The sequence below is a fragment of the Onychostoma macrolepis genome, chromosome 25, assembly GCF_012432095.1.
Source record: "Onychostoma macrolepis isolate SWU-2019 chromosome 25, ASM1243209v1, whole genome shotgun sequence".
Classification (NCBI taxonomy): domain Eukaryota; kingdom Metazoa; phylum Chordata; class Actinopteri; order Cypriniformes; family Cyprinidae; genus Onychostoma; species Onychostoma macrolepis.
The window spans coordinates 19400524-19415037 of NC_081179.1; the positions used below are offsets into that span (position 1 = coordinate 19400524).

The 14514-nt window shown below is 37.5% G+C and overlaps 1 protein-coding gene across 1 annotated transcript in view; it reads left to right on the forward strand.

Annotated features, from left to right (window-relative positions):
- The window catches only part of LOC131533989 (receptor-type tyrosine-protein phosphatase eta-like), a 65446-nt gene that overhangs the window by 40500 nt on the left and 10432 nt on the right, over positions 1-14514 (forward strand). The window contains 11 exon segments of the mRNA XM_058766543.1: positions 699-956; positions 3496-3753; positions 4364-4615; positions 6812-7063; positions 7734-7988; positions 8348-8602; positions 9006-9260; positions 9840-10094; positions 11103-11357; positions 12366-12620; positions 13627-13881. Coding sequence (XP_058622526.1) covers positions 699-956; positions 3496-3753; positions 4364-4615; positions 6812-7063; positions 7734-7988; positions 8348-8602; positions 9006-9260; positions 9840-10094; positions 11103-11357; positions 12366-12620; positions 13627-13881 — 2805 coding nt within the window.

The following is a 14514-nucleotide window of genomic DNA, read 5'->3' on the forward strand; positions in this document are numbered from 1 at the left end:
GGCTTACGGGTCCACCAATGAGCGCCCCCACGAGAAAGTAAACGCTTGTCAATTATGCCCTTCCAGACTCTGTTCACGAAGCAAAGCGAAGTCGCAGAGTTTGGTATTACCAGGCTAATGAAGAGCTGGCGAGAAGCTCCATCTGAGCTTTACTTTAATCATAATTGTATAATTCATGCAGGTGTTGTAATCTTCAAGTCAAGTCAAGTCAAGTCGAGCTTTATTGTCATTCCGCTACATGCGGGGCATACAGTGGAACGAAATGTCGTGCCTCACAGGACCACGGTGCTACATACTGTAAATACAGGCATACAGCAATGAAGTAAAACAATATAAACCTATACACAACTATCCTACTGATAGATTTTGACTATAAATATACTATATATAATTTTTTTTTACCTATACATAAACTAAAAAGTACAAACTATACAAACTACACGAGTGCTTCAGATAAGTACTGCACATGTGCGAAGAGAAACATTGTGAGTCAAGCAGCTGGCTGGGGAACAGTGCAGGATGATTTGTAGTGCACAAGCATGTAAACATACGTATATTACTGAGTCTTTTTGTGGGATTTGTATACACACAGTAGTGTGTGTGAAAAGTGTCTAGTGCGCATAGAGGAGGAGAGTGTGCTACTATGATATGTAATTTTACCACCATTACATATCATTTACTTTTCTCTCCCCACACAGAGCCAGATGTGATCAGGAATCTCACAGTAAACAACATCACAACATCATCTGTGTTTCTGACATGGAATGAACCAGGAGGAAAAAGAGATTTCTTTAAAATTCAATGGACCGATGATAAAACAAATAGAAATTCAACAACGAACACTTTCTATAACATCACTGATCTGACTGCTGGAGTCAGTTACAAATTCTGCATCACTGCTGTGGCAGCAGATCAATCAACAGAAGGAGAAACTGTCTGCATCTCAAACTATACCAGTATGTAATATTATGAATTATCTGTCACCTTCCTTTTTTGTATATGGTTGTAATGATGCAAAAGTGGTTATTGCAACTATATTTAATCTCAAACAGTACAGTATGCCACATTGTATATAAGGGTTGAACTTGAAATGTCATAGATATAAAATGTGTAATGTTGTTAATTGTAACGGGCCTGACGAGACGTGAGACGTGTGGATCCATGTGCGAGCTTTTATTGAGCAGAGACGTGGTCGTACAGGCAGGGTCAAACAATGGCAAACAGGTATAACATGGGCGAGACAGAGTAAACAAAGACAAGTGTGGGTCGACGATCGGCAAACAGTATCCAAAGGGGCTTGACAAGAGCGGTAATCCAAAACGTGAGCGAGAGTCCAGTCAGGGGAAAACAATCCGAACAAAGGCAAGGCTAGGAAAACTAACGGGCTCTGTAGGGCAGCGATAATGCATACAATACTCGGCAGTGAGGCAGAGAAAGTCCAAGGCTTATAAAGAGTGTTCAATGGGTTTCAGCTGTGTAATCAGTGCAATGATCAGGTGAGCGTGTGATTAGTGAGATGGCTGATGGGAAATGCAGTCCATTGTGTTGTGTGGTGTGAAAGTCAATGTGGTGAGTGAGTGACCTCTGGTGGTGAATGAATGGAAGTTCACAGACCAGATTCGTGACATTAATTAATGTCAGTGGAATTTTGTCATGATTTATCTAAGAAGGTGAAATCATCTTAGATGGCAATTTGCAATACCACGCATTTAAAAAAGGCAAAGAAAGGAAGAATGGACCCAGGGTATGAATTAGGTGGCTGGGAGCCTAATATGTATTATTATATAAAGTAACAAACATAAAGAAAAATAAATATGCAGCATTCCCAGTATAGCCAAACATGTAGGGGTAATGTTAAATAGCAATTATGATATTAAATATAATACAAGAAGTGTGCTCTTAATTACATGAAGATATCAAAACAATAAATAACACTTTAAACAACAAAGCCAGAGATGAAGAGTATTTTCATGTTTATTGCCATCAGTGTTAGAAATGAACTTTCCATAGGAAATGTTTCCTCAAATTGATTTCCAGGGGCACTTTTTATCTTTATAAAGGGTCTTTATATTTTTTTATAAACTTTTAAAATTGTCTGTTATCTTTAATGTTAAATTTTTAAATTAATTTAAGAATTTAATTATTTAGTTAAATAGAATAATAAGACACAATAGGCTGTTAAACCGATTAAACCATCTTTGCAATGAAGAGCTAGCCTGACTACATCAGACTTCGTACTTCTGCTCAATTTCAGTTCGCTTCTGTACTGTTTGATATAGCAAACCATCTCCCAGATTATCTCCGGCTCCGCAGCAGTCAGCCAACCAACGAACAGAGGCGGGCTGAGAGCCGTGGACGAGACGCTAAGCGCCGAATTTAAGATTGTAGTTTAGGTGAGGGAAATCTAAAACGACAGCGGACATGGAGACACGGGATGCTATTCGCTCTGTTGTGGAGAATATTCCCGGCATTTGCCAGCTGAAGCCCGAACAAGAAGAGTGTTTGGTTCACATTTTGAATGGAGGTGATGCTGTGGCCCTGCTCCCGACAGGTTTTGGGAAAAGTGTAATTTACCAACTGTTACCGATCGTCAGCGAAACTGGGGAGGCCAAAGTCCGCAAGGCGATAATTGTGGATGTGTAGATTTACTTCACATAATCTGCAAAAGTCGTTCACAGCCATCTTCACTCCAGTATTTCGCTCGATGGTTTTGTTTTCGACGCATACCTGTGTTTACAGCGGAAGTTCGAGGCAGCTGAGCCGGCGATAGCATACATCATAACCAAACGTTATGTGATTGGCTTACGGGTCCACCAATGAGCGCCCCCACGAGAAAGTAAACGCTTGTCAATTATGCCCTTCCAGACTCTGTCTACGAAGCAAAGCGAAGTCGCAGAGTTTGGTATTACCAGGCTAATGAAGAGCTGGCGAGAAGCTCCATCTGAGCTTTACTTTAATCATAATTGTATAATTCATGCAGGTGTTGTAATCTTCAAGTCAAGTCAAGTCAAGTCGAGCTTTATTGTCATTCCGCTACATGCGGGGCATACAGTGGAACGAAATGTCGTGCCTCACAGGACCACGGTGCTACATACTGTAAATACAGGCATACAGCAATGAAGTAAAACAATATAAACCTATACACAACTATCCTACTGATAGATTTTGACTATAAATATACTATATATAATTTTTTTTACCTATACATAAACTAAAAGTACAAACTATACAAACTATACGAGTGCTTCAGATAAATACTGCACATGTGCGAAGAGAAACATTGTGAGTCAAGCAGCTGGCTGGGGAACAGTGCAGGATGATTTGTAGTGCACAAGCATGTAAACATACGTATATTACTGAGTCTTTTTGTGGGATTTGTATACACACAGTAGTGTGTGTGAAAAGTGTCTAGTGCGCATAGAGGAGGAGAGTGTGCTACTATGATATGTAATTTTACCACCATTACATATCATTTACTTTTCTCTCCCCACACAGAGCCAGATGTGATCAGGAATCTCATAGTAAACAACATCACAACATCATCTGTGTTTCTGAGATGGAATGAACCAGGAGGAAAAAGAGATTTCTTTAAAATTCAATGGACCGATGATAAAACAAATAGAAATTCAACAACGAACACTTCCTATAACATCACTGATCTGACTGCTGGAGTCAGTTACAAATTCTGCATCACTGCTGTGGCAGCAGATCAATCAACAGAAGGAGAACCTGTCTGCATCTCAAACTATACCAGTATGTAAAACTATAAAACATCTGTTTTGTGCTACATAGTACATCATCAGAATTATACCTTTCTGCAACTCACAGTATAGTATGTAGAATTTTTGAATATCTTTTGCCTTTGTTTTTGTACAAATTCCCATTTAAAAATGGTGTGACTATCAATGAAATCTCCATAAAAATAAATAAAACAGATAATTTGTTAGAGTCATCTAGATTCATTAAATGTTCTGATGGAGTTATTATAAACAATCTAATCTTCATTAAAAAAAAAAAAAAATGGTCAAAGCTCCCGTTATCGTGTAGAATATGACGATAAGAATGTGATTACTGAAAACACCTCCATCAAAATAAATGATCTGATTCCTGGAGCACAGTACACATTCAGAGTGTTTACAGTTGCAGCTGATTATGTGACCGGGGGGAGAGCCAATCAGATTTCACTGTATACCAGTAAGAGCTCTGATTGGATGTTTAATCAGAATGATGTTTAATTTCATAATTTATTCCCTTGAGCAAATGCTATAACTGCTTTATGAATTACTAATTGTATCAATGTTTTAACATGTTTTAACTCTACCTCTTACCAGCACTTATGATTTCTCCTTCTCTCTTCACACAGAGCCAGATGTGATCAGGAATCTCACAGTAAACAACATCACAACATCATCTGTGTTTCTGACATGGAATGAACCAGCTGGAAATAGAGATTTCTTTAAACTTCGCTGGACTGATGATAAAACAAATGAAACTAGTGACACTTTCTATAACATCACTGATCTGACTGCTGGAGTCAATTACACATTCTGCATCACTGCTGTGGCAGCAGATCAATCAACAGAAGGAGAACCTGTCTGCATCTCAAACTATACCAGTATGTAAAATTATAAAATACATGTTTCTTACTACAAAGCACATTTAAACTACTTGACTATCATGGTTGGTTGTTCAATGAAAGGAAACAGTTTTGCAGTATTGCAGTTGCTAGTAGTACCTCTATTAATCCAAAATGAGAAAAGACAAAGAACTGAACAGAACTGGGGGTATAAATGAGGGGGAAACAAGGAACAGACAGGGCTAATCAATTAAGAATTGAGTATCAAACAAATGAGAACATTCGTAGAAACCTAGAAACCAACAAAGCAGGGACAAAATACATGAAAGGGGACATCGGGATCAACGGAACAAGACAACCTTAAAATTAAGAGTCACTGAACTCAAAATAGAAAAGAAAAAAAAAAAAAACCAAACAAACAAACATGATATTGGTTTCTGACCCACCAATATTTTTTAAGTAATTTGTAAAAGCACTAGAGTTATACTCATTTGTGCTGCTTTTTGTTTTTAGTAAAAATATCATTCAAAGCTCACATTAAACATTAAATATCTAAATACTGTCTTCCCGCTTTCCAGTCTATTGTTTGTTAATTTGGCCCACCAGTTCACGTTTCATCCTTTATGTATATATCCTTTACTTTGCTTGTGTCTTGCGTGATGTTTTTTTCAAATCATCAATTATGACTTGCTTCTTTCTCCCAAAAACAGAGCCAGATGTGATCACGAATCTCAGAGTGACCAATATCACAACATCATCTGTGTTTCTGAGATGGAATGAACCTGATGGAAATAGATCTTTCTTTAAACTTCAACGGACCGATGATAATACAAATAAAACTACTACTTACACTTCCTATAACGTCACTGGTCTAAATGCTGGAGTCAATTACACATTCTGCATCACTGCTGTGGCAGCAGATCAATCAACAGAAGGAGAAACTGTCTGCATCTCACAATTCACAAGTATGTAGAATTAAAAAAATCTTTCTTGCTATATAGTAGTAACTATATGTAAAACTATAAAATGTCTGTTTTGTGCTACTAAGTATGTTATAAGAATGATTCCCATTTCCCTGTGTGTATTTACAGTATATTTCACTTGTGTCCTGATTGTTAAAAAAACTGAAAAGAAAAGAAAAGAAAAGAAAAGAAAAGAAAAGAAAAACTCAACATTTGTGAATCTCCATACAAAGCTCACTTTAAAGTTTAAAAATCTAAATACTGCTTTCCCTCTTGCCAGTCTATTGTTCGTTATTTGGCCCACCAGTTCACGTTTCATCATTTATGTGTTTCTACTTTGCTTGTGTCTTGCGTGATGTTTTTTTCAAATCATCAATTATGACTTGCTTCTTTCTCCCAAAAACAGAACCAGATGTGATCACGAATCTCAGAGTGACCAATATCACAACATCATCTGTGTTTCTGAGATGGAATGAACCTGATGGAAATAGATCTTTCTTTAAAATTCAACGGACTGATGATAAAACAAACAGAAATTCAACAACGAACACTTTCTATAACATCACTGATCTGACTGCTGGAGTCAGTTACACATTCTGCATCACTGCTGTGGCAGCAGATCAATCAACAGAAGGAGAACTGTCTGCATCTCAAACTATACCAGTATGTAAAACTATAAAACATCTGTTTTGTGCTACATAGTACATCATCAGAATTATACCTTTCTGCAACTCACAGTATAGTATGTAGAATTTTTGAATATCTTTTGCCTTTGTTTTTGTACAAATTCCCATTTAAAAATGGTGTGACTATCAATGAAACCTCCATAAAAATAAATAAAACAGATAATTTGTTAGAGTCATCTAGATTCATTAAATGTTCTGATGGAGTTATTATAAACAATCTAATCTTCATTAAAAAAAAAAAAAAATGGTCAAAGCTCCCGTTATCGTGTAGAATATGACGATAAGAATGTGATTACTGAAAACACCTCCATCAAAATAAATGATCTGATTCCTGGAGCACAGTACACATTCAGAGTGTTTACAGTTGCAGCTGATCATGTGACCGGGGGGAGAGCCAATCAGATTTCACTGTATACCAGTAAGAGCTCTGATTGGATGTTTAATCAGAATGATGTTTAATTTCATAATTTCTTCCCTTGAGCAAATGCTATAACTGCTTTATGAATTACTAATTGTATCAATGTTTTAACATGTTTTAACTCTACCTCTTACCAGCACTTATGATTTCTCCTTCTCTCTTCACACAGAGCCAGATGTGATCAGGAATCTCACAGTAAACAACATCACAACATCATCTGTGTTTCTGACATGGAATGAACCAGCTGGAAATAGAGATTTCTTTAAACTTCGCTGGACTGATGATAAAACAAATGAAACTAGTGACACTTTCTATAATATCATTGATCTGACTGCTGGAGTCAATTACACATTCTGCATCACTGCTGTGGCAGCAGATCAATCAACAGAAGGAGAACCTGTCTGCATCTCAAACTATACCAGTATGCAAAATTATAAAATACATGTTTCTTACTACAAAGCACATTTAAACTACTTGACTATCATGGTTGGTTGTTCAATGAAAGGAAACAGTTTTGCAGTATTGCAGTTGCTAGTAGTACCTCTATTAATCCAAAAATGAGAAAAGACAAAGAACTGAACAGAACTGGGGGTATAAATGAGGGGGGGGGAAACAAGGAACAGACAGGGCTAATCAATTAAGAATTGAGTATCAAACAAATGAGAACATTCGTAGAAACCTAGAAACCAACAAAGCAGGGACAAAATACATGAAAGGGGACATCGGGATCAACGGAACAAGACAACCTTAAAATTAAGAGTCACTGAACTCAAAATAGAAAAGAAAAAAAAACAAACAAACAAACATGATATTGGTTTCTGACCCACCAATATTTTTTAAGTAATTTGTAAAAGCACTAGAGTTATACTCATTTGTGCTGCTTTTTGTTTTTAGTAAAAATATCATTCAAAGCTCACATTAAACATTAAATATCTAAATACTGTCTTCCCGCTTTCCAGTCTATTGTTTGTTAATTTGGCCCACCAGTTCACGTTTCATCCTTTATGTATATATCCTTTACTTTGCTTGTGTCTTGTGTGATGTTTTTTTCAAATCATCAATTATGACTTGCTTCTTTCTCCCAAAAACAGAACCAGATGTGATCACGAATCTCAGAGTGACCAATATCACAACATCATCTGTGTTTCTGAGATGGAATGAACCTGATGGAAATAGATCTTTCTTTAAACTTCAACGGACCGATGATAATACAAATAAAACTACTACTTACACTTCCTATAACGTCACTGGTCTAAATGCTGGAGTCAATTACACATTCTGCATCACTGCTGTGGCAGCAGATCAATCAACAGAAGGAGAACCTGTCTGCATCTCACAATTTACCAGTATGTAGAATTATAAAATCTAATTTCCTTGCTATATAGAGTAGTAGTAACTATATGTAAAACTATAAAATGTCTGTTTTGTGCTACAAAGTATGTTATAAAAATGATTGCCCCTTTGTGTATTTATATTTCACTTATGTTCTGATTGTAAAAAAAAGAAAAGAAAAGAAAAACGTAATATTTGTGAATCTCCATACAAAGCTCAAAATACTGCTTTCCCGCTTGCGAGTCTATTGTTCGTTATTTTGGCCCACCACCAGTTCACGTTTCATCATTTATGTGTTTCTACTTTGCTTGTGTCTTGCGTGATGTTTTTTTCAAATCATCAATTATGACTTGCTTCTTTCTCCCAAAAACAGAGCCAGATGTGATCAGGAATCTCAGAGTGACCAATATCACAACATCATCTGTGTTTCTGAGATGGGATGAACCTGATGGAAATAGATCTTTCTTTAAACTTCAACGGACCGATGATAATACAAATAAAACTACTACTTACACTTCCTATAACATCACTGGTCTGACTGCTGGAGTCAATTACACATTCTGCATCACTGCTGTGGCAGCAGATCAATCAACAGAAGGAGAAACTGTCTGCATCTCACAATTCACAAGTATGTAGAATTAAAAAAATCTTTCTTGCTATATAGTAGTAACTATATGTAAAACTATAAAATGTCTGTTTTGTGCTACTAAGTATAAGAATGATTCACATTTCCCTGTGTGTATTTACAGTATATTTCACTTGTGTCCTGATTGTTAAAAAAACAGAAAAGAAAAGAAAAGAAAAGAAAAGAAAAGAAAAGAAAAGAAAAACTCAACATTTGTGAATCTCCATACAAAGCTCACTTTAAAGTTTAAAAATCTAAATACTGCTTTCCCTCTTGCCAGTCTATTGTTCGTTATTTGGCCCACCAGTTCACGTTTCATCATTTATGTGTTTCTACTTTGCTTGTGTCTTGCGTGATGTTTTTTTCAAATCATCAATTATGACTTGCTTCTTTCTCCCAAAAACAGAGCCAGATGTGATCAGGAATCTCAGAGTGACCAATATCACAACATCATCTGTGTTTCTGAGATGGGATGAACCTGATGGAAATAGATCTTTCTTTAAACTTCAACGGACTGATGATAAAACAAATAAAACTACTACTAATACTTCCTATAACATCACTGATCTGACTGCTGGAGTCAATTACACATTCTGCATCACTGCTGTGGCAGCAGACAAATCAACAGAAGGAGAAACTGTCTGCATCTCACAATTCACAAGTATGTAGAAATAAAAAATGCCTTTCTTGCTATATAGCAGGGGTGGCGAACTCCGGTCCTGGAGAGCCGCAGCCCTGCAGAGTTCAGCTCCAACCGTAATTAAAACTCACCTGCCTGTAGCTTTCTAGTAACCCTTCAGACCTTGATTAGCTTGTTCAGATGTGTTTGATTAGGGATGAAGCAAAACTCTGCAGGGCTGCGGCTCTCCAGGACCGACGTTCACCACCCCTGCTATATAGTAGTGACTATATCTAAAACTATAAAATGTCTGTTTTGTGCTACAAAGTATAAATATGATTCACAGTTCCCCCTGTATGTATTTATATTTCACTTGTGTTCTGATTGTTAAAAAACAGAAAAGAAAAGAAAAACTCAACATTTGTGAATCTCCATACAAAGCCCACGTTAAAGATTAATATAATCAAAATATTGCCTTTCTATTTGCCAGTCTATTGTTCGTTATTTGGCCCAGCAGTTCACGTTTCATCCTTTATGTGTTTCTGCTTTGCTTGTCTCTTGTGTGATGTTTTTTTTTTTTCAAATCATCAATTATGACTTGCTTCTTTCTGCCAAAAACAGAGCCAGATGTGATCAGGAATCTCAGAGTGACCAATATCACAACATCATCTGTGTTTCTGAGATGGAATGAACCTGATGGAAATAGATCTTTCTTTAAACTTCAACGGACTGATGATAAAACAAATAAAACTACTACTAATACTTCCTATAACATCACTGATCTGACTGCTGGAGTCAATTACACATTCTGCATCACTGCTGTGGCAGCAGACAAATCAACAGAAGGAGAAACTGTCTGCATCTCACAATTCACAAGTATGTAGAATTATAAAATCTCTTTCTTGCTATATACAGTAGTAGTGAATATATGTAAAACTATAAAATGTCTGTTTTGTGCTACAAAGTATGTTAATGCTATGGAGTGAACAGACTGAATTACGTAAGGATCCATCTGCTGGCTTTTATTTAAATGAGACATAGTCAAATACACAGGCGTGGGTCTAAAACACAGCAATCAGGAACAACACAGGCTAGGCGAAAGAGTATTCCAAAGGGGGCGTGGTCGATATATGGTTAACAATATCCAGAGGGCTTGACAAGAGCCGTAGTGCGATAACACAATCAATAGTCCATGTAAGGTGCAAACATATTCCAATGGACAAGCGAGATAAGTATCCAAGGCAGGCAACATCAAGGGCAGGCAGAGATCAGACAAGACGAGATAACAGGAAAAGATCAAGACACGGGTAAATAGACTGTGAAGGACTAAACTACGAACTCGGGAAACACGGAAAGGCTCCGTAATGTTGCTATCGCTAGGAGAGAGATAACTGCAAACAATACTCGGCGATCAGAACGAGGAAGTCCAAGGCTTATAAAGCGTGTCTCAGTGGTTACAGCTGTGTGTGTGTAATCAGTGCAATGGATGATGGGAAGTGTAGTCCAGAGTGACATGTAACAGTCTGTGTAGTGTGAGAGTCTATGTGGTGAGTGAACGGAAGGGCAGGCACAGGATTTGTGACAGTTATACGAATGATTCACATTTCCCTGTGTGTATTTACAGTATATTTCACTTGTGTCCTGATTGTTAAAAAACAGAAAAGAAAAGAAAAACTCAACATTTGCGAATCTCCATACAAAGCTCACGTTAAAGATTAAAAATCAAAATACTGCTTTCCCTCTTGCCAGTCTATTGTTCGTTATTTGGCCCACCAGTTCACGTTTTATCATTTATGTATTTCTACTTTGCTTGTGTCTTGTGTGATTTATTTATTTATTTTTTCAAATCATCAATTATGACTTGCTTCTTTCTGCCAAAAACAGAGCCAGATGTGATCAGGAATCTCAGAGTGACCAATATCACAACATCATCTGTGTTTCTGACATGGACTGAACCTGATGGAAATAGATCTTTCTTTAAACTTCAACGGACTGATGATAAAACAAATAAAACTACTACTAATACTTCCTATAACATCACTGGTCTGACTGCTGGAGTCAATTACACATTCTGCATCACTGCTGTGGCAGCAGACAAATCAACAGAAGGAGAAACTGTCTGCATCTCACAATTCACAAGTATGTAGAATTATAAAATCTCTTTCTTGCTATATACAGTAGTAGTGAATATATGTAAAACTATAAAATGTCTGTTTTGTGCTACAAAGTATGTTATTGTTATGGAGTGAACAGACTGAATTACGTAAGGATCCATCTGCTGGCTTTTATTTAAATGAGACATAGTCAAATACACAGGCGTGGGTCTAAAACACAGCAATCAGGAACAACACAGGCTAGGCGAAAGAGTATTCCAAAGGGGGCGTTGTCGATATATGGTTAACAATATCCAGAGGGCTTGACAAGAGCCGTAGTCCGATAACACAATCAATAGTCCATGTAAGGTGCAAACATAATCCAATGGACAAGCGAGATAAGTATCCAAGGCAGGCAACATCAAGGGCAGGCAGAGATCAGACAAGACGAGATAACAGGAAAAGATCAAGACACGGGTAAATAGACTGTGAAGGACTAAACTACGAACTCAGGAAACACGGAAAGGCTCCGTAATGTTGCTATCGCTAGGAGAGAGATAAATGCAAACAATACTCGGCGATCAGAACGAGGAAGTCCAAGGCTTATAAAGCGTGTCTCAGTGGTTACAGCTGTGTGTGTGTAATCAGTGCAATGGATGATGGGAAGTGTAGTCCAGAGTGACATGTAACAGTCTGTGTAGTGTGAGAGTCTATGTGGTGAGTGAGCGGAAGGGCAGGCACAGGATTCGTGACAGTTATACGAATGATTCACATTTCCCTGTGTGTATTTACAGTATATTTCACTTGTGTCCTGATTGTTAAAAAACAGAAAAGAAAAGAAAAACTCAACATTTGCGAATCTCCATACAAAGCTCACGTTAAAGATTAAAAATCAAAATACTGCTTTCCCTCTTGCCAGTCTATTGTTCGTTATTTGGCCCACCAGTTCACGTTTTATCATTTATGTATTTCTACTTTGCTTGTGTCTTGTGTGATTTATTTATTTATTTTTTCAAATCATCAATTATGACTTGCTTCTTTCTGCCAAAAACAGAGCCAGATGTGATCAGGAATCTCAGAGTGACCAATATCACAACATCATCTGTGTTTCTGACATGGACCGAACCTGATGGAAATAGATCTTTCTTTAAACTTCAACGGACTGATGATAAAACAAATAAAACTACTACTAATACTTCCTATAACATCACTGGTCTGACTGCTGGAGTCAATTACACATTCTGCATCACTGCTGTGGCAGCAGACAAATCAACAGAAGGAGAAACTGTCTGCATCTCACAATTCACAAGTATGTAGAATTATAAAATCTCTTTCTTGCTATATACAGTAGTAGTGAATATATGTAAAACTATAAAATGTCTGTTTTGTGCTACAAAGTATGTTATTGTTATGGAGTGAACAGACTGAATTACGTAAGGATCCATCTGCTGGCTTTTATTTAAATGAGACATAGTCAAATACACAGGCGTGGGTCTAAAACACAGCAATCAGGAACAACACAGGCTAGGCGAAGAGTATTCCAAAGGGGCGTTGTCGATATATGGTTAACAATATCCAGAGGGCTTGACAAGAGCCGTAGTCCGATAACACAATCAATAGTCCATGTAAGGTGCAAACATAATCCAATGGACAAGCGAGATAAGTATCCAAGGCAGGCAACATCAAGGGCAGGCAGAGATCAGACAAGACGAGATAACAGGAAAAGATCAAGACACGGGTAAATAGACTGTGAAGGACTAAACTACGAACTCAGGAAACACGGAAAGGCTCCGTAATGTTGCTATCGCTAGGAGAGAGATAAATGCAAACAATACTCGGCGATCAGAACGAGGAAGTCCAAGGCTTATAAAGCGTGTCTCAGTGGTTACAGCTGTGTGTGTGTAATCAGTGCAATGGATGATGGGAAGTGTAGTCCAGAGTGACATGTAACAGTCTGTGTAGTGTGAGAGTCTATGTGGTGAGTGAACGGAAGGGCAGGCACAGGATTCGTGACAGTTATACGAATGATTCACATTTCCCTGTGTGTATTTACAGTATATTTCACTTGTGTCCTGATTGTTAAAAAACAGAAAAGAAAAGAAAAACTCAACATTTGCGAATCTCCATACAAAGCTCACGTTAAAGATTAAAAATCAAAATACTGCTTTCCCTCTTGCCAGTCTATTGTTCGTTATTTGGCCCACCAGTTCACGTTTTATCATTTATGTATTTCTACTTTGCTTGTGTCTTGTGTGATTTATTTATTTATTTTTTCAAATCATCAATTATGACTTGCTTCTTTCTGCCAAAAACAGAGCCAGATGTGATCAGGAATCTCAGAGTGACCAATATCACAACATCATCTGTGTTTCTGACATGGACCGAACCTGATGGAAATAGATCTTTCTTTAAACTTCAACGGACTGATGATAAAACAAATAAAACTACTACTAATACTTCCTATAACATCACTGGTCTGACTGCTGGAGTCAATTACACATTCTGCATCACTGCTGTGGCAGCAGACAAATCAACAGAAGGAGAAACTGTCTGCATCTCACAATTCACAAGTATGTAGAATTATAAAATCTCTTTCTTGCTATATACAGTAGTAGTGAATATATGTAAAACTATAAAATGTCTGTTTTGTGCTACAAAGTATGTTATTGTTATGGAGTGAACAGACTGAATTACGTAAGGATCCATCTGCTGGCTTTTATTTAAATGAGACATAGTCAAATACACAGGCGTGGGTCTAAAACACAGCAATCAGGAACAACACAGGCTAGGCGAAGAGTATTCCAAAGGGGCGTTGTCGATATATGGTTAACAATATCCAGAGGGCTTGACAAGAGCCGTAGTCCGATAACACAATCAATAGTCCATGTAAGGTGCAAACATAATCCAATGGACAAGCGAGATAAGTATCCAAGGCAGGCAACATCAAGGGCAGGCAGAGATCAGACAAGACGAGATAACAGGAAAAGATCAAGACACGGGTAAATAGACTGTGAAGGACTAAACTACGAACTCAGGAAACACGGAAAGGCTCCGTAATGTTGCTATCGCTAGGAGAGAGATAAATGCAAACAATACTCGGCGATCAGAACGAGGAAGTCCAAGGCTTATAAAGCGTGTCTCAGTGGTTACAGCTGTGTGTGTGTAATCAGTGCAATGGATGATGGAAGTGTAGTCCAGAGTGA